Genomic DNA, 18,190 nt, shown 5'->3' with positions numbered 1-18,190 from the left:
TGGCAAAATCACACATACACATGCACATGCACACGCACACACACACACACACACACACACACACACACACACACACACACACACACACACACACACACACACACACACACACACACACACACACACACACACACACACACACACACACACACCAAAAACCTCCCTGCAAAAAAACAAAAGGTATGGCAACTGGACATATTAATTGAATAAATATCTGGATAAACATTTAAAAACAAAATTGTGTCTTTTGCAAACACAGAAAGGTATGTTTTTTTAGCGAGGTTTAGCCTTGACCGCCGCGTCGACCTCTTCCTCTGGCAGCAGAGTGTGCCACTGGGCTACCGGTCGTCTGGGATTGGCCAACATGTCGGACCAGTGGCGCAGGCCGACTCCCGTGGCTCCGTAGCCCATGAACGACTTGCCGATGGCGTCGTTGCTGCCCAGCTTGTCGTAGTCGAACACCGTTATGACAACCTGCACTTTCTGAAAGAGAAGACGGGGTTCGTCAAATCACACAAAATACATGTCAACCAGGGCTGACCCCTCGTAAGTTGACAGAGACTTCCTCGTAAAAAAAAAGAAAAGTTAATAAATCGTGCTGAATGAGTTATTTCCTGCACATCTCTGATAAGTACTAAATTTAAAGTGGTCCTTCTGCATGATGTGGGAAACGTAATTCTACAGATTTGTAAAATAGAGTATAATAGTTATAATATAATCCGTTAGCCAAGGAAGTTCTATGACTATGAGTTGACTAAGAATTTATTTAGATGAGTAAACAGCCCCAACCTCAACACATCCAGATGTTTTACAATGAGTGATGTGATGAAATGTCTTACACAAAGGGAATCTGTATCTGTATCTGCTCAAAGGGGACGTCTTACCAGTATCTGCTCAAAGGGGACACCTAACTATCTGCTCAAAGAGGATGTCTTACTGTACCTGTATCTGCTCAAAGGGGACGTCTTACTGTACCTGTATCTGCTCAAAGGGGACGTCTTACTGTACCTGTATCTGCTCAAAGGGGATGTCTTACTGTACCTGTATCTGCTCAAAGAGGACGTCTTACTGTACCTGTATCTGCTCAAAGAGGACGTCTTACTGTACCTATCTGCTCAAAGGGGGACATCTTACTGTACCTGCTCAAAGGGGACACCTAACTATCTGCTCAAAGAGGACGTCTTACTGTATCTGCTCAAAGGGGACGTCTTACTGTACCTGTATCTGCTCAAAGGGGACGTCTTACTGTACATGTATCTGCTCAAAGGGGACGTCTTACTGTACCTGTATCTGCTCAAAGGGGACGTCTTACTGTACATGTATCTGCTCAAAGGGGACGTCTTACTGTACCTGTATCTGCTCAAAGGGGACGTCTTACTGTACCTGTATCTGCTCAAAGGGGACGTCTTACTGTACCTGTATCTGCTCAAAGGGGACGTCTTACTGTACATGTATCTGCTCAAAGGGGACGTCTTACTGTACCTGTATCTGCTCAAAGGGGACGTCTTACTGTACATGTATCTGCTCAAAGGGGACGTCTTACTGTACCTGTATCTGCTCAAAGGGGACGTCTTACTGTACCTGTATCTGCTCAAAGGGGACGTCTTACTGTACCTGTATCTGCTCAAAGAGGACGTCTTACTGTACCTGTATCTGCTCAAAGAGGACGTCTTACTGTACCTGGATCTGCTCAAAGAGGACGTCTTACTGTACCTGTATCTGCTCAAAGAGGACGTCTTACTGTACCTGTATCTGCTCAAAGGGGACATCTTACTGTACCTGTATCTGCTCAAAGGGGATGTCTTACTGTACCTGTATCTGCTCAAAGAGGACGTCTTACTGTACCTGTATCTGCTCAAAGGGGACGTCTTACTGTACCTGTATCTGCTCAAAGGGGACGTCGAAGCTGAAGCTCTCGTTGAAGTACGGGTTGAGGGTGTTCTTTTTGACCGTCGTCTTCTTTTTCTTGATCCGCTTCCCGTTCTGCTGCAGGACAATCTTTACAAATGGATCTAATGGAGAAGAAAGCAGGGAAGAATCTGCTGTAATCTGTTGTTTCTGTTCAAGAATCTGATGATGAGCCACTACCTTTCTCAGGATGTGGCGTTGCTCGGTCATAGTAGAAGGACACCATTGCTGAGACATTAGATGAAGGAGTAAGGGTACCGTATAATATACCCTTAATAATATAATATTATTAGGTTGAAAAGCCACTTGTAGCTTATTGGTTAGTTCTACCTGATAAGCCACCAACATCCATCTTCTTCAGGTTCTTTGCCTCCATAATGTTGACCGTCAGCTTGCCAGCAGTGGGCACATAGCGTAGGGAGATGCAAATATCACCCAGTTTTTCTTGCTGCAAAGAGACACATTTTGACAATATTATTATAGTATATGAGTCAGGCAGAAACTGAGGATTGAAGTAAAGTGAGATTTTCTATGAATCTTTTGAAGCTGATCTGGTTATTTTCCTGAAATTGGTGTGGCACACATAGTTTATGAGTGCTGATGCGGAGTGCATTATGCCTCGCATTCACCCATTCAAGGCAACCATGTCAGGTGCCAACCTGCTCGTCTCACTCGAGGACACTTCAATACGCTGCCGGGGGAACAGGGATCGAAGTGGGAACCTTCAGATTACCAGTCGACCGCTCTACCTCCTGAGCCACTGTCACCCCCCCAGTATAAATGCGGTCCATTTGATGTCAAGCTCATTTTTATATACTGTATATTTGATATCACTTTCATATTATTCACACAGAATTGTTTAAAGGTGGCTAAACTGAAGCATTGCATACAGTACCTCCTCTTTCTCACCACTCTCCAAGTCCCTCCACTGCTGCATCGGTTGTCCCAGATCCACACTGTTCATGGGGATCTTTATCTCTCCGATCTCGTCATGCTTGGAGAAACGGTCAAAGTCGTAGACTTGCAACACCAAGGTCTTCCCGCCCAACTCTGCATATGGGATCTTGAAAGAGGATGGTATTATCAAAAAGTACATTCACAAGGGGAATATACAGTATTGTATCAAATAAAATAAGAAATCTACATTGGAACATGTTTTCCAAGATGGCGGATGATCCAATATATCACACAAAACCAACCATGTTTGTCTACATGTAATGCTTTTTGGCAAACCCAGACAAATAATGAAGAACATGTGAGGACAGGAGAAAAATGAAATGCATTATTTGAATTTAGATAATTTTTTTTAAATGTAGGGGGAAAGATACATTAAAAGACGTAATTTGGGGCGGTCAGGTGGCGTGGCGGTTAGGTGGCGTAGCGGAGATTGCGCTCGTCACCAATGCAAGAGACTGCGGTCTCGACTCCCGGAGTCAGCATTGCCTTGGCTTGGGCTGATCGCTATACTAACTCGTTTGGCTGGGTTAGGGGGAGGGAAGCCGTGGGTGGGAAACTGGCGTTGTGGACAGTGACGCCTACAGGTCAGCAGGGGCGGGGCTAGGGGGTGGCTACTTGGGCTCAAGCCCCGAATGTTTTCTGAAAAGCCCCGAATCTATTTAAAAAAAAAATTAAAAAAAATTTAATTTAATTATTGTTACATGAAAATATGTTTGCACCAGATTTAGCAGAAGCTAATTCCCATCTGTGGTCTATCCAGCTGCTAACTGTATTTGAGTGAGTTAAGTCTTGGTGTCATGGTAGACTCAGACCTAAGCTTTAAATCACAATCAACAAGTTGACAAAAACTTAATTCTTCCACCTTAGAAACATAGCTAAAGTACGGCCATTTATAAATCAAAAGGACGCTGAAAACCAGATCCATGCCTTTATCTCAAGCCAACTCGACTACTGTAATGCACTCCTTACCGGCCTCCCGAAAAAATACGATGATAACTATTTTATTGCAATGCACTATTGCATTATTTTATTCTATTTTACTAACTATTTTATTGCACTGCACTATTTTACTTTGTATCAGTGAATCATAGACGCCTGGCCATAAGAGCATTCGGAGCATCTCTGCTCTCCCACTATTGAACTTGGGGGAGCAAAGGTATGCTCTTGCTCCACCACTTTTTGATCATATGAAAAATATGATATATCCCCCCCCAATATATAAATCTAACCATAACTACGTTATGGTTAACTGAGTTTTATAGTGAAAAGAGCAGCTTTATTGGTCAAGATTGAAGGCTCTATATTGCAGGAAATTGCACATACAGGTTAATTAAATTCAAAAAAAATTATAAAAAAAAAAAAAGCGGGCACCGATCTGGGCTAAGCCCCGGATCTCCTATAATCCTAAATCCGCCCCTACAGGTCAGGTCTGGGCGCTTGCTCAGCGGGGGCAGGACTTGAGGAAGGCAGCGTGACCTCCCACGCGTTACACTTCACCAATGAGAGCCCTCGCTGCCAGGTGAGAAGAGAGCCACTGGCTGTCACCGCACGTGTCGGAGGAAGCGTGCAGATACTTCAGGGTTCCCTTGTACCGACCAGTAGGAGAACATGCGCACAACAACCAGGTAGGGTAAGGGGGGGGGGGGGGGGGGGGGGGAATTGGCACAACGACTAAAATTGGGACGGGGAGAAAAACAGAGAAAAAATCGGAGAAAGAGATAAAAAAAAATTAAATAAAAAGACGTCATTTAAGGCATGAGAGTCTAAAGGCGAAGGGAGTAGAGGCAGAGGCCCAACTTCTGCCCCATGAAGAGGGACAAAAGGTGATATCTCATCAACAACCTGGAACATCCACACAAGAACCGTGACAAGAGACATAAAGACGAGAGGAAGAACAAGCGCAACGACAGACAAGAGACATGGCGAACGTAATAATCAAACACAAGGCGCTGGTGTCGCACCTTGAAGATGAAGGTCTCGTTGAAGACCGGACACAGGTTCTTGCGCTGGACCTTGGTCTCATGCTTTTTCTTCTTGTCCGGTAACAGGAAGACTTTGACGTAGGGGTCTGAGGTGCCCCCCATATCCATGGCAGCAAGTTCCTGAGCCTGCAGGATGCCCACGATGAGCTGTGGAGACAGGCAGACAAAGAGAATGTGTCAGTGGTCAGTGGAAGAAGCTGGGGTTAAAGGTGCTATGGATAACATTCATCCACTAGACGTCGCACTAGAGCACCAGCGTGTAATTTATCCAATCGGGTGCATGCCATGTTTAATTTCAAGCCTTTATCTAAACACGAAAGACAACTGAGCTTTCCCTCATTTACAGTCACGTTGAAATTAATGCAGGGAAATGGGAAGTAGGGAGGGTATACTTCCATGCAACATGTAAACAACAACATACATTTTGGACTGGCCAAAATATTTTTATTTACTTTTTATTTATTTTTGTATTACTCTAGGATTTTATCTATTTAAAGTAGGATGAGAAAAATTCTTAGTCGACTAATAATCATAGGATTTGATTGACTCTATTATGCAAATATAATCGAATTTCCCACTCATAATTACGTGCTTAGTCTTGCCAGTCAAATCCATCGATCGCGCTGCTAGTATCCAGAGAATCGGGATCACTGATATACGACGACTATGGGTTTTTCTGTTTCGCTGCACATGAAGGGACCTACTGTACCTGGGCATCTGTGAAGCTGTAGTCCAGGGAGAACTCCAGCCTCCCCAACTTCTCCTGCTCTTTCTCCTGTTCCTCCCCTTCTTTCTTCCCCTCCCCCTCCTTCTCTCCAGCCTCTCCTTCTCCTTCCTTCGCCTGCTTGCGGCGTCCCGCCTTCCTCTCTCTCACTTTCTTTGGCTTCTTCTTTTTCCCAAAGCATTTCTTGAAGGCGCAGAAGGCGAAACATCCCACCAATGTCAGCACCAGTATGACGATGGCAGCCACCGCCCACATGGGAACTACAAGAGAAAGAGGTAGGCACTACTCACTATTCACCCTAAAGAGGACGAGTATCTTTGTTATGGTTGAAAAGGACTGTAAGAACTCTCCTATGCACCATAGTCACACTTAAGTACATTATGTACACAGGAGACATGTTGTGAACGATGTGAAAAAAAACTCTGATTACCCCAAGACTGGTCAAATAAAGTCCTTACCTCACATCAGATGTTCTGCAAAAAGATTAATCCAATTCCTGATCGCCATTCCAAATATCGATCGCGTTTATTGATCCAACGTTATACCTCGAAACAGATAATCCACGCTGCTTTCGGTTGCCTCAATGAATGAAATAGTCTCAGGTTACATGGCTCAGAAGTAAAATGTGGAGCCCGGAGTTTTTTTTCTCGTGCATTTCCATTGACTCCATTCCAATGGGTGCAATACCATCCGGGAGACGATAGGGGGCGGTATTTGCCCTTTTAGAGCTCAGAGCCAGTCCCAATGATAACGTGAGGCTGGATGGATGTAAAATGAATGGATATCGCTAATAAAAGAAATAACGATTAAATAACGAGATTTGTCGTCATTGGCACTCAACGCATGGCGGCCAACAACGAGATTTCTCGTCGTTGGCACCCAATGTGTTAATGGTAAAACAACAACAAAAAGTATCTGTACTCCTCACGCCCAGTTCCTCCCATCTGCTAGGAAGGACTTACGTGGCAAATGTCCCAGCTCGTTCATGAACTTGTTCTTCATGTGGTCATAGTCGTGACCGTTGTGGTGTTCCGTGTGGTTGTGGACGTGCTCGTGGTCGTGCTCATGGACGTGCTCATGCTCGTGGTCGTGGTGAGTGTGCTCTGGCACCGCCTCCGGCCCTGGTTCGGAAGTTTCCGCAGCCCGACGGGCCCGGACCCCCGCGCTGGCCAACCTCATGTCAGCTGGAAAGCAACACAGTCTTTTCAACTTCGACATGGAGCCTAACTATGGTGTACAGTTTATTCATGTTGTGATAAAAGTGTTTCCTTTAGCATGTTTGGTTGAAGTTGGGGACGGAGGTTCTTTTTGATGCCAGAACAAAGGTTTGCTCCAGTTTCAGCAGATGTTGTAGTTTTTAAAATCCCCCTGATTTGGAAACCTATATCATGATGTATGGAATAACTGTTATGGCCCTGTATTTAGTTTGGGTAAGCAACAAGCTCAGACGAGCAATCGTCTCTACATTTAGTTTACAAATGCGGGCAAATGTTCAGCAGTGAGGAGGATGGGGTCAGCAGTGCTGAATGAATAATGGAAAACAAAGGTTAGTTACTATCCTCCTGTAGAGGTCATGTTGCTGCCTGTAGTGCTGAACTAACACACAGGTTAGTTACTCTCCTCCTGTAGTGCTGAACTAACACACAGGTTAGTTACTCTCCTCCTGTAGTGCTGAACTAACACACAGGTTAGTTACTGTCCTCCTGTGGTGCTGAACTAACACACAGGTTAGTTACTCTCCTCCTGTGGTGCTGAACTAACACACAGGTTAGTTACTGTCCTCCTGTAGTGCTGAACTAACACACAGGTTAGTTACTCTCCTCCTGTGGTGCTGAACTAACACACAGGTTAGTTACTCTCCTCCTGTGGTGCTGAACTAACACACAGGTTAGTTACTCTCCTCCTGTGGTGCTGAACTAACACAGGTTAGTTACTCTCCTCCTGTAGTGCTGAACTAACACACCGGTTAGTTACTCTCCTCCTGTGGTGCTGAACTAACACACAGGTTAGTTACTGTCCTCCTGTGGTGCTGAACTAACACACAGGTTAGTTACTGTCCTCCTGTGGTGCTGAACTAACACACAGGTTAGTTACTCTCCTCCTGTAGTGCTGAACTAACACACAGGTTAGTTACTCTCCTCCTGTGGTGCTGAACTAACACACAGGTTAGTTACTCTCCTCCTGTGGTGCTGAACTAACACACAGGTTAGTTACTCTCCTCCTGTGGTGCTGAACTAACACACAGGTTAGTTACTCTCCTCCTGTAGTGCTGAACTAACACACAGGTTAGTTACTCTCCTCCTGTGGTGCTGAACTAACACACAGGTTAGTTACTCTCCTGTGGTGCTGAACTAACACACAGGTTAGTTACTCTCCTCCTGTGGTGCTGAACTAACACACAGGTTAGTTACTCTCCTCCTGTGGTGCTGAACTAACACACAGGTTAGTTACTCTCCTCCTGTGGTGCTGAACTAACACACAGGTTAGTTACTGTCCTCCTGTAGTGCTGAACTAACACACAGGTTAGTTACTCTCCTCCTGTAGTGCTGAACTAACACACAGGTTAGTTACTCTCCTCCTGTAGTGCTGAACTAACACACAGGTTAGTTACTCTCCTCCTGTAGTGCTGAACTAACACACAGGTTAGTTACTCTCCTCCTGTGGTGGTCGTGTTGCTCTCTGTAGTGCTGAACTAACACACAGCGCTGTTTACACACGGCGTAATCCTACATATTAATGTGATCGGCACGTCCAACACCAGAGCTTCATGGAACAACTCTAAGCCAGATGCTCCACACGGCTGACCCTAATCCCTCTGTTCCCCCCATTCTCTCAGCCCTCTCACCCTCCTCATAACCATAACCACGACCACGTATATCCACCCTCTCACTCATCCTTCGCACTGTATTCCTCCTTTAATAACTGGAGTTACAATATTAATGCAAAATCTCTCAAGACCCTCAATGTGTCCTAAGTAACATGTACCACTCTATTCCATCACCACAACACGTTTCTGGACAGATGGCTCCATGTCGAGGCATTTAAAATACGAAGGCTGGTTTGTTGCGCAGTTCACACCAAAACTTGACGGTTTTCCCACAGCTTACATGAAGCAGATGAGTTCTATACTTACTTTACAAAATTAGAGCGTAATACTTGTGTGCCACTAATACATAGTGTGATGTCATTAAGAGCATTTTCTTTTTTCAAAACATTTGATATAGTATGAAATATCAGGGTAGTGTTGATCACAGCACAATGGAACAGAGCGAGAAGCCATTTGAAAAGCAAAGATTATCAAATGATCAATTTGACATGCATAATATAAAATCTTAATATTTATAAATGCCAATGACATTTTTTATGACTTATGCATAAAATTACAAATAAGAGAAGCGTTTTTTCTGCCAGTATCAAAATAGTTTAATGTGACTGACGTAGATGACAAGTAGTTCTTCAATCACTCAAATCAATACAGAACACAATATTTGATCTTACCTGGTGATATTTCCTCTTATATTCTTCTATATCGACAAAGTTGTCAGAGCAGCTTTTATCTAAACGTTCTAGTTCCCCCCTGGCCTTCTGGAGCCCCTCACACACCCATCCTTCTCTGGTTCTACTATATGCCAGTGACTATGACTGTCAGGCTCCCCCCCAGCCCATTCCATCTAGGCTAAAGGGCTGTCAAATCACTAAGGCAGATTTAATCCCACCCCAAACCCTCCCACCCTCCCTCCATACAAGAATATCACACATCTGTTGCTTTATGTCTCTGACACTCCATCAGCTTCTGCCTCTTATACTGCTTTTCCTCAAGGATCTCAAACATAAACAGTTTGACATGCTCCTTGTTGACATGATGACATCAGAAGGTAACCGGCCCTGTTCATTAGGTTGATGAGGCGTTCTGGCCCATTCTGCAGTCTGGGGTTTATGCATTAGAGCGGAGAGATTGAAGTGCATTCTTCCTCTCTCTCTCTCTCTCTCTCTCTCTCTCTCTCTCGCTAATCCTCTCCGTGGTCAATCTATCTATCTGTGGACTACTTTCATTGAGAGTGGATGTTCCACCCTGGTCCTCCCTCGGCTTACCATTAACAGTGCAAAGCGCAGATCCTGGTTTACTACTGGTGCTAATCTCTTGGCATGTCGCCCTGTGTCCACTCCCCTTCATCCGGACATCTAGTCTACATGTAATAGTGGTGAGAAGAAGATCCTGTGCAAGGCAGCCCCAGGAGACCTCCTTGCATGGCTCCAAAGCGAATGGCTTCGGCCTGGGATAACCCTTACAAGTAGAGATGCCGGGAGACTTTTCAAGTCGATATACAATGGGGGAAATAAGTATTGAACACATCAGCATTTTGTCCCGTAAATATATTTCCAATGTGGCCATTCAAGTGAAATTTTCACCAGACTTTGGTATTAACTCAGGGAATCCAGACAAAAAATCTAAACATTAAAGTCCATACGTAAATAAAGTTATGTGTAATAAAGTGGAATGACATAGGAAAAAAGTATTGAACACACTAACTGAAATTAATTCAATGCATAGTGGAGAAGCCTTTGTTTGTAATGACAGCTCCAAGGATGCTTTCTGTATGATGTAACTAATCACCCGCAGTATTCAGGTGTGATTTTGGCCCATTCCTCTACACAGATAGTCTTTAAATCTTGAAGATTGCGGAGGGGCCTCTTGTGAATCTGGATCTTCAGATGCTTCCACAAATGTTCAATTGGGTTTAAGTCAGGTGATTGACTGGGCCATTCCAACAAGTTGATTTTCTTTCTCTGAAATCAACTGCAAGTTTCCTTTGCTGTATGCTTTGGATTGTTGTCATGGTGGAAGGTCCACCCATGTGTCATCCTCAGCATCCTGGTGGATGGCAGCAGGTTCATCTCAAGAATCTCTCTGTACATGGCTCCATTCATTGTTCCTTCAATGATATGAAGTCTGCCAGGAGAGGAGAAGCAGCCCCACACCACGATACTTCCACCTCCAAACTTGACTGTTGGTAGTGTTATTCGGGTAATGTGCACTGCCATTTCTCCTCCAAACATGGTGTGTTGTGTGACAGCCAGAAAGTAACATTTGTCTCATCTGACCAGAGTACATGCTCCCAGTAATTCACTGGCTTGTCCAAATGTTGTTAGGAAAACTTTAAACAAGCTTCAACATGTCTTTTTTTCAGTAGTGGAGTCTTGCGGGCTGAGCGCACACAGAGGCCATGGCGGTGGAGTGCATTGCCTATGGTCCTTTGTCACAGTTGTACCTGCTGCCTCCAAGTCTTTCTGGAGCTCTTTCCTAGTGGTCCATGGCTCTCAAGTTTCAAGTTTCAAGTTTCTTTAATAGTTGTCATACAGAAGTACAGAATACTTTTGTACAAAATGCTTCTTACTGTTGCGCTCCAGAGACTGTGCATGACAAGATAAGTATGAAATAAAAACATAGTAAAAATTAGAAGAAAAAAAAAGAGGTCACAGTGTTCAGTTTAGACATATGTACAATGTTCGTAGACGTAGTTACCATACAATATACAATACTGTGCAGTGTACTAATATACAATACTATATAGTGCAAGGCATAAATGGACGAGGTGCAGTTTAGGTACAATTCACAGTAGGTGTACGAGTTGTAGTGCAAATCCTTTATCAATAAATATAAAGTGTAAGTGTGTTTGTGTGATCTAAAGTGTGGAGAGTGGGTGCTGCAGTGTGTTGTTTGTTTGAGTGAGTGTGTGTGTGCGTGTGGGTGTGTGTGCTGTGTGCATTTGATGGTTGTTGCATAGTGATTATTGTTCGTTTAGCGATTATTGTTCGTTTAGCAGCCTGATGGCCTGGGGATAGAAGCTCCTTCTGAGTCTTTCTGTGCTCGCCATAAGACTCCGGTATCGCTTGCCTGACGGCAGCAGTTCAAAGAGGCAGTTGTTCTGGCTACTCTTCTAAGTATCCTTCTGACTCCCTGATCAGAAATGTTGCGAGCACCTGTGCATGGCCGGTTGATGATGGAGTGATGTTGCTTCCACTTATGGATAATACCCCCAATGGTGCTTACTGGAAGATTCTGAAGTTGTGAAATACATCTTTAGCCAATTTTATTTTCATGATTTGCAACAATCCGTTTGTGAAGGTCTTGAGAGCTCTTTGCTTTTACCCATCATTTGATGTTTTTTAGATGATGTGATTTATAGACATGCAGCGGCTTCCACTCTTAAGCCCTTAGACTCTGTTTATCATTCAGCCATTAGATTTATCACCGGTGATAGTTATGGTACTCACCATTGTATCCTATATAATAAGGTCGGGTGGGCCTCTCTGGCAGAGAGACGTAAGTTGCATTGCAATCTTTTTATCTATAAAACCATAATTAGAGATTGTCCAAATTATATTAGTTCTTTATTGGAATGGACCACTGGACCCTGTCGTACACGATCCAGTTTTTGGCTTACACTTAGAGTGCCTAGAGTTTGTACTGAACTTGGTAGATCTGCTTTTGGCTTTTTTGCCCCTACATCATGGAATACCCTGCAGGAAACACTGAAACTAGACACTCTAGTGTCTATGGGTCGGTTTAGAACCTTAATGACCAATCAGGTCACCACAATATGTAATTGTTTTTAAATTATTACCTGTTTTAATTTTGAGCTATTTTATTCTTTTTAAAAGATGTTTTATTATTTTTTTTTAATGTATTTTAAAATGTGCTCTCAATTATTCTGATTGTCTGATGTCTTTATATTTATGAACACACTGTGACACTTGTGTATGTAACATCTCGACGGCACTGTAAATGAGTTTAATTACTCAGTGTATTATCGAGTATAAATAAAGATTGAATGAATGCACCTTGGTAACAAAAAAAACATTTTATAGCCCATCAATATATTCTAACCCAGTTGACATTATTAGCACAGATAGGAGGTAGAGTTGCCTCATTAGTTTTGGTTTTCAGCTAGTTCCTTGCTGTGGTGTACTGCTTTTTCTTAGTGTGTCCAATAATTTTTTCCGGTTTCATTCCACATAACTTTATTTACAGACTTTAATGTTTAGATTTCTTGAGTTAATACAAACGTCTGGTGCAAATTTCGCTTGAATACGCTCATTGGAAATACATTTACTGAACAAAATGTTGATGTGTTCAATACTTATTTCCCCCATTGTATGCAATATGGAATAGTAAGCTTGGTAGGGTTACTATACGTTTACCTGGTCCACCTGAATGTATGAACACAGATGCCTTGGATCCCATAAATATGATATTTATTATGAAAGACGTACAGCAGGGACAGCAGCACCAAAGCTCTTTATTTCATGGAATGCCAATTATGCCATAAGTCGGTTTTAAAAACACATAGCATGTTGCGTTATATTCAAGATAATGACTCAAACAAACAATTCAAATAATATTATTTTAAGTTACGGTTATTTTATTTTAAGATCTTACATTTGTTACAATTTAGTTTGTGTATAAATGGGAAGAGATTCAGTAAACAATAAATACAAATTGAGCAAAACAAAAACAGGTCTGTTTGTGATGCACATTGTTGATACGAGTGCACCACTGAACCTTGCTTCATCACATAACCTGTAATTTACTGCTAACGGCATTGACGGTGCACTTTTTGAATACCACTAAAGCAACATTTAAGGCTGTTATTTTGTGTTAAACATTAAGCCTCCCACCTGACCCAACAATGACTAAGCACATTCTAGTCATAAAGTCCCAACGTTATCTATATGGCATTCATCTGTGCGCGCATGATTATAGAAACTGCACAGGGTGTGTGCTCGTAAAAACCGCATGACTGTTGAGATGACGGCCTCTGTCTGAGCAAAGACATTTCAGTTGTAGCAGAATAAGAAAGGACTGAGGGTTTCTCAATACAAAAACATCCAATATAGTCATCTTTTATTTAATCAATTTGAAATATATCCCTCACATCAATTTCAAAACATGAAATTCTTCAAAACAGTTGACCCAAAATGGTAAGAGTTGAGACTCATGTCCGAAATAATGACAGCGATTTGAAAGCATGTTTGAATGCATAATGGAGCTTATACAGCTGGAATGCTTGACCAGTTTAAAAAGAGGTATTTAGCACCGGAGTTGTGAGGTCATTACTGTTCATAGTTGCTAACAGGAAATGTTGAGGTATTTGCCACTATATAGCTTTTCATGGCTCTACTGATGTACTGTGCATAGTGTACTGGGAGGTGTGTATAAAGAGGTCTACTGAGGTCATTGTAACAGAGGAAAACACAAGTATATTTGGGGGAAGGGGTGATGCCCTGTAGAAAACTCCAGCTCTTAAAAATGGAACCAGTCTCATTCTATGGCTGCGAGTGTTACAGAGTGTGTTTGTCAAACAGGTACTCTCCCATGCCACCGGGGGTTTCGGTGGAGGTGAGGCGGCCCAGGCTGCCCACGTAGTCGCCCAGTTTCTTCATGGCGTCGTAGCTGTCGATCACAAAGTGCCGGTCGAGGAAGTCGCACAGCTAATGTGGAGGTAAGAGGGAGATTATGTAAAAACGGTACACGGTTGACCCCGCTATACATCACAGGAACAAAGGCTATATGAATAAACTGATCCATCATATCTTTTCAACTGTTATCTAGTCTACTATATAGTCTGAACTCAGAAACATTGGATGTGTTAATATGTAACTAGTGTCCAGATGCTCACTATCAGGGTTCAGCTCAGGAGTTGTTATATTAACCACACAGTGGCCCCAACATCCTATATTCCATTGCAAACAGAACGTCTTGTGAGAGGGATAGCTAGTCAAAATAAAAAACAATTTCACTCAGTTATTTCAACAGCTGTTTGGTCAAATCAAATCCCAACTGAATTTTTTTTTATAAATAATTTTGGTGATCATTTTTAAATAGTTTGATAAAAATATTCAAGAGGTCTTGCTGTTTTCATTGAGAACAAGTGCCGTTTACTCCCCTCTCACGTGACGACACTATGCGTTTTGTCCATGCGGTGATATTTCATATTCATAGTGAAATATAAGTGAATATGCTGTGGTGGATCCGAACTCAATTATATCGTAGACGGATCTTCTGATCAATATAGTTTTAATAATAAAAACAAATAGTACAAAGTACATGTAGGTTAAATGAGCTTTGGCTAAGAGGAGTGCCCTCATCATGGCCAGCTAGGAGACACTGAGGAAGAGGGGGCCGTAGCCCTTTGCCTCTCACTTTAGGTGTGAACTAAGCTATTGTTTGGGGCAACCAAAAGGGATTCCTCCACAATGCACAACCAGATATAATGTGATCTCATACTTACATGGGGATCTACGTTAGACTCCGCTCTACGGTGCACCTCAAGGACCGATGCGTTGAGGGACTTCTGATAATCCAGGGAGAAGGACATTGCATCCAGGCCGCCCCTCCACTCCTCTCTACTCGGTTTCTAGAATAGAAGGTGAAAGTAGATCAGGAACTAGAGATGGACGGGCGATGACTAGAGGTGCAAATTAAATGAATGCTGCACTGTGACTCGTCGATATGAAAATCGAAGTGAATCAGTAAAAATTTGCATTTATTTTCATGCTTAATTTAACAGTGTGAACAAATAACTTTGTACGATTTTTTTTGCCAACTGAAGAGTAGTCACAGATTCATCCAACAATTATTTTATTGATTAATTGGTGTGTTCATTTTCATCCAAAAAAAGACGATTTACATTAAGTTTGTTGTTTACATTAATTTGTTTTACAATCTTAGTGCTACTGAATTAAATTATTATTCTTTTGTATTTCTGTCAACTAGACGCTATGGAACATTTAACTGACACCAATGAAATGTTTAGAAGCGTCAGTGCAGTAATTTTAAAGCAATAATTTATAGTATCAAAATGAACTGAACTGCGGTCAAAATGTATGTTTTTTTTTGGAATACATCCAATCTTGTTCTGGATAATCTGAATCACAAGATTGAATCATTACACCCCTAGTGAAGACCAAATGACATGCAGAGGGAATGAAATGATTTTAGACGTACAGCAGGGACAGCAGCACCAAAGCTCTTTATTTCATGGAATGCCAATTATGCCATAAGTCGGTTTTAAAAACACATAGCATGTTGCGTTATATTCAAGATAATGACTCAAACAAACAATTCAAATAATATTATTTTAAGTTACGGTTATTTTATTTTAAGATCTTACATTTGTTACAATTTAGTTTGTGTATAAATGGGAAGAGATTCAGAAAACAATAAATACAAATTGATTAAGTGAAGACCAAATGACATGCAGAGGGAGTGAAATGATTTTAGACATCAAAAGGGGACAAGCACTGATCCTCGACCAGTCAGACCAAAAGTTCATGTGGAAACAAAGGCAAATTCTGCAAAGAAACAGTAGGAAGTAGAGAAGACTTTGTGGACTCACAGCAATGGTCTGGAGCAGCACCTGACCCCCTCTCATGTTCTGATAGTCCAGAAGCTTCTCCGCCTGCTCCCTCTCCTTCACGGAACGCTCCAGGAAAAAACTGGAGAAGCTTGGCAATGCAATGTCATCTCTGTCAAAATACATCCCCTAGAAGACAAGGTGGGGGAAATGGACAGACTTTTTAGAAAGCAAGGGACAAAAAAAAATACAGTAAATCTACTATACTGCAGTGAGACCATATTATTATTATAGTAATGTTAGAATGTTGTAGAATTTATGAAAACATTCCTGGACCTCTGGACTATTTTCTGCCATTTCAAGTAAGGTTGTTGAGGTCTTACCAGGGCGAGGTAGGTGTAGGATGCCGTCAGTTTCACATTGACCAGCTTGTTGATGTCGTCCTCGCTCTCTGCATGGAGGTTCTGTTTCACATTGGACTGCATCTCTGAGACAAAGTAGGTTAGGTTAGCACAACAAACACTGGCAAAAGAAAAACGGAGTAAATATAGGAATACACTGTTGCCAATCAACCACAGAGCTTCTATACAAGAGCTAGTATAAGTAACTAATATTTGTGCAGTATGTTACATATACCCTGCTAGTGCTAGGTATGCAAGTCTAGCAGGGAAAGGGGAGCCTGAGCGGAATAGTTTGCCACTGTTGGTCAGAACAACTCACACTGAATGTTTATGTTCAAACCAACCATGGTTGAGGTTCCTCTGAAAGTCATTTTGCAGTCCTTTAGCATGAATGAATGAACACTAACAGATTGCAGAATGGGTACAATACACACAATTGTTAATGTTTAGTTTGTGATACAGCTGATACTGTATAGTATATATATATATTTGGGTATTTATACTTTATTAATGCCCGTGTGAGAATTATTCCTCAGCATTTGACCCATCCTATAGCAGTGGGCAGTCACAGCGCTCTGAACTGGGACCAATTCTAATGCCAGTACCTTTGGTCAAGGGCATACCTACTGTAGCGTGCGTGTCTTCTGTGGTGGTGCTGTAGGACTAGGACACCAACGCAAGCATGGGGAGATATGGCAAAACTCCACACATAATTCAAATGAAGGACCTTCTTGCTGTGATACACGCAGTGCTAACAACTGTACCACCGTACTGCGCCAGACTGTTTTAATTGTATGCTGTGTAGTCTATTATTATTAGCCTAGTATTTTCTTGTATCGGTGTGCTTCAATTCCCATACCCATTTCATGTAAGTAACCGAACCTATATTGTCTGTATTTACTAGGATGGTGAAGAATTAGTATTTTATGAATCTATGCTACAAGTCTACAACTTCAGACTTTTATTTTGTATTTGAACCTGACGGTCAAGTGCATTAAAATTACATTGTATGTAAACAGCGAATGGTTAGCTATGGCTCAGTAATCAATCATGTTTGGCTCTCAGACTCAACCCACCTGAGAAAACAGTAGTTAAAATAATAATAATAATAATGCAGCTGGCTAGACACTTACCTCTGGTTGTGCCTCGACGCGAGACGGTCTTTGTTTGTACTAGTTACAGTCCTGCTCGCTCCACAGTTTGGGTGATACGCGAGCGAGATTACCACGTTAGCTTGCTGTGTTGTCACGGTTGACACTAGTTTTGACGTCGAAATCACGTAATTCAGAACGCCCCTTTAAAAGGGGCAGACCCTCTTTGGCCATACCATTATGGAGATATAGCGCCACCTCTTGCCCCGGGAACGCATATATTTAATTTGACCAAAGATCAGAACATCTTTGCTTAGATATTCATATATTTTTCATAATTTTAAAGGTAGAATCTGTAATGCCATCAAACAATGACTTCTGGGGCGCCCCAGTGGCGAACCACACAACGCGCTGAGTCGCAGCACGGCCGACCCGGGTTTGATTCCCGGACCCGTCGTTATTTGCCGAATGTCTTCCCCCACTCTGTCTCCCGTTCCTCCTCTCTCTCTTTCTACTGGACTGCCCAGTAGTAAAAAGCGATAAACGCAAACAAGATTAATCTTTAAAAACAACGACTTATGGGCAAAAGAGCCCCCTTGGTATTGCACTTTGTTAACAAGTGTTTGCCTAATGGCTCAATGGTATAGCAAAACTATAATGGAATAGTGACACGCACTAATGATTATTGAGGTACTGATAACAGGAAAAAGCTAAACAGGTGTGGCACACTCCAACTCCATATGCCTTTCTCTTTAATTAGATGACATCT

At 42.3% G+C, this 18,190-nt stretch overlaps 2 protein-coding genes across 2 annotated transcripts; both read right to left on the bottom strand.

The window, feature by feature from the left end:
* Positions 1–273: 273 nt before the first annotated feature.
* On the bottom strand, positions 274–6,750 carry syt5b (synaptotagmin Vb; the record flags this gene model as incomplete). Its single annotated transcript, XM_084323866.1, has 7 exons — positions 274–483; positions 1,879–2,012; positions 2,239–2,353; positions 2,804–2,971; positions 4,827–4,994; positions 5,557–5,831; positions 6,534–6,750. The coding sequence occupies 7 exons, from the start codon at positions 6,748–6,750 to the stop codon at positions 274–276; spliced, it is 1,287 nt and encodes a 428-aa protein (XP_084179992.1).
* Positions 6,751–13,460: 6,710 nt separating this feature from the next.
* Positions 13,461–17,594, bottom strand: LOC311236220 (ferritin, middle subunit). Its single transcript, XM_084323868.1, has 5 exons — positions 17,464–17,594; positions 16,313–16,416; positions 15,972–16,118; positions 14,865–14,990; positions 13,461–14,064 (listed from the first exon to the last, which is right to left on the bottom strand). The coding sequence occupies exons 2-5, from the start codon at positions 16,412–16,414 to the stop codon at positions 13,915–13,917; spliced, it is 525 nt and encodes a 174-aa protein (XP_084179994.1). The 5' UTR covers positions 16,415–16,416; positions 17,464–17,594; the 3' UTR covers positions 13,461–13,914.
* Between the last annotated feature and the right edge of the window lie 596 nt (positions 17,595–18,190).

This window comes from Notolepis coatsorum (assembly GCF_963971535.1).
Source record: "Notolepis coatsorum genome assembly, chromosome: 10".
In the NCBI taxonomy this organism is placed as follows: Eukaryota; Metazoa; Chordata; class Actinopteri; order Aulopiformes; family Paralepididae; genus Notolepis; species Notolepis coatsorum.
This window is presented reverse-complemented; position numbering and strand designations above follow the sequence as displayed.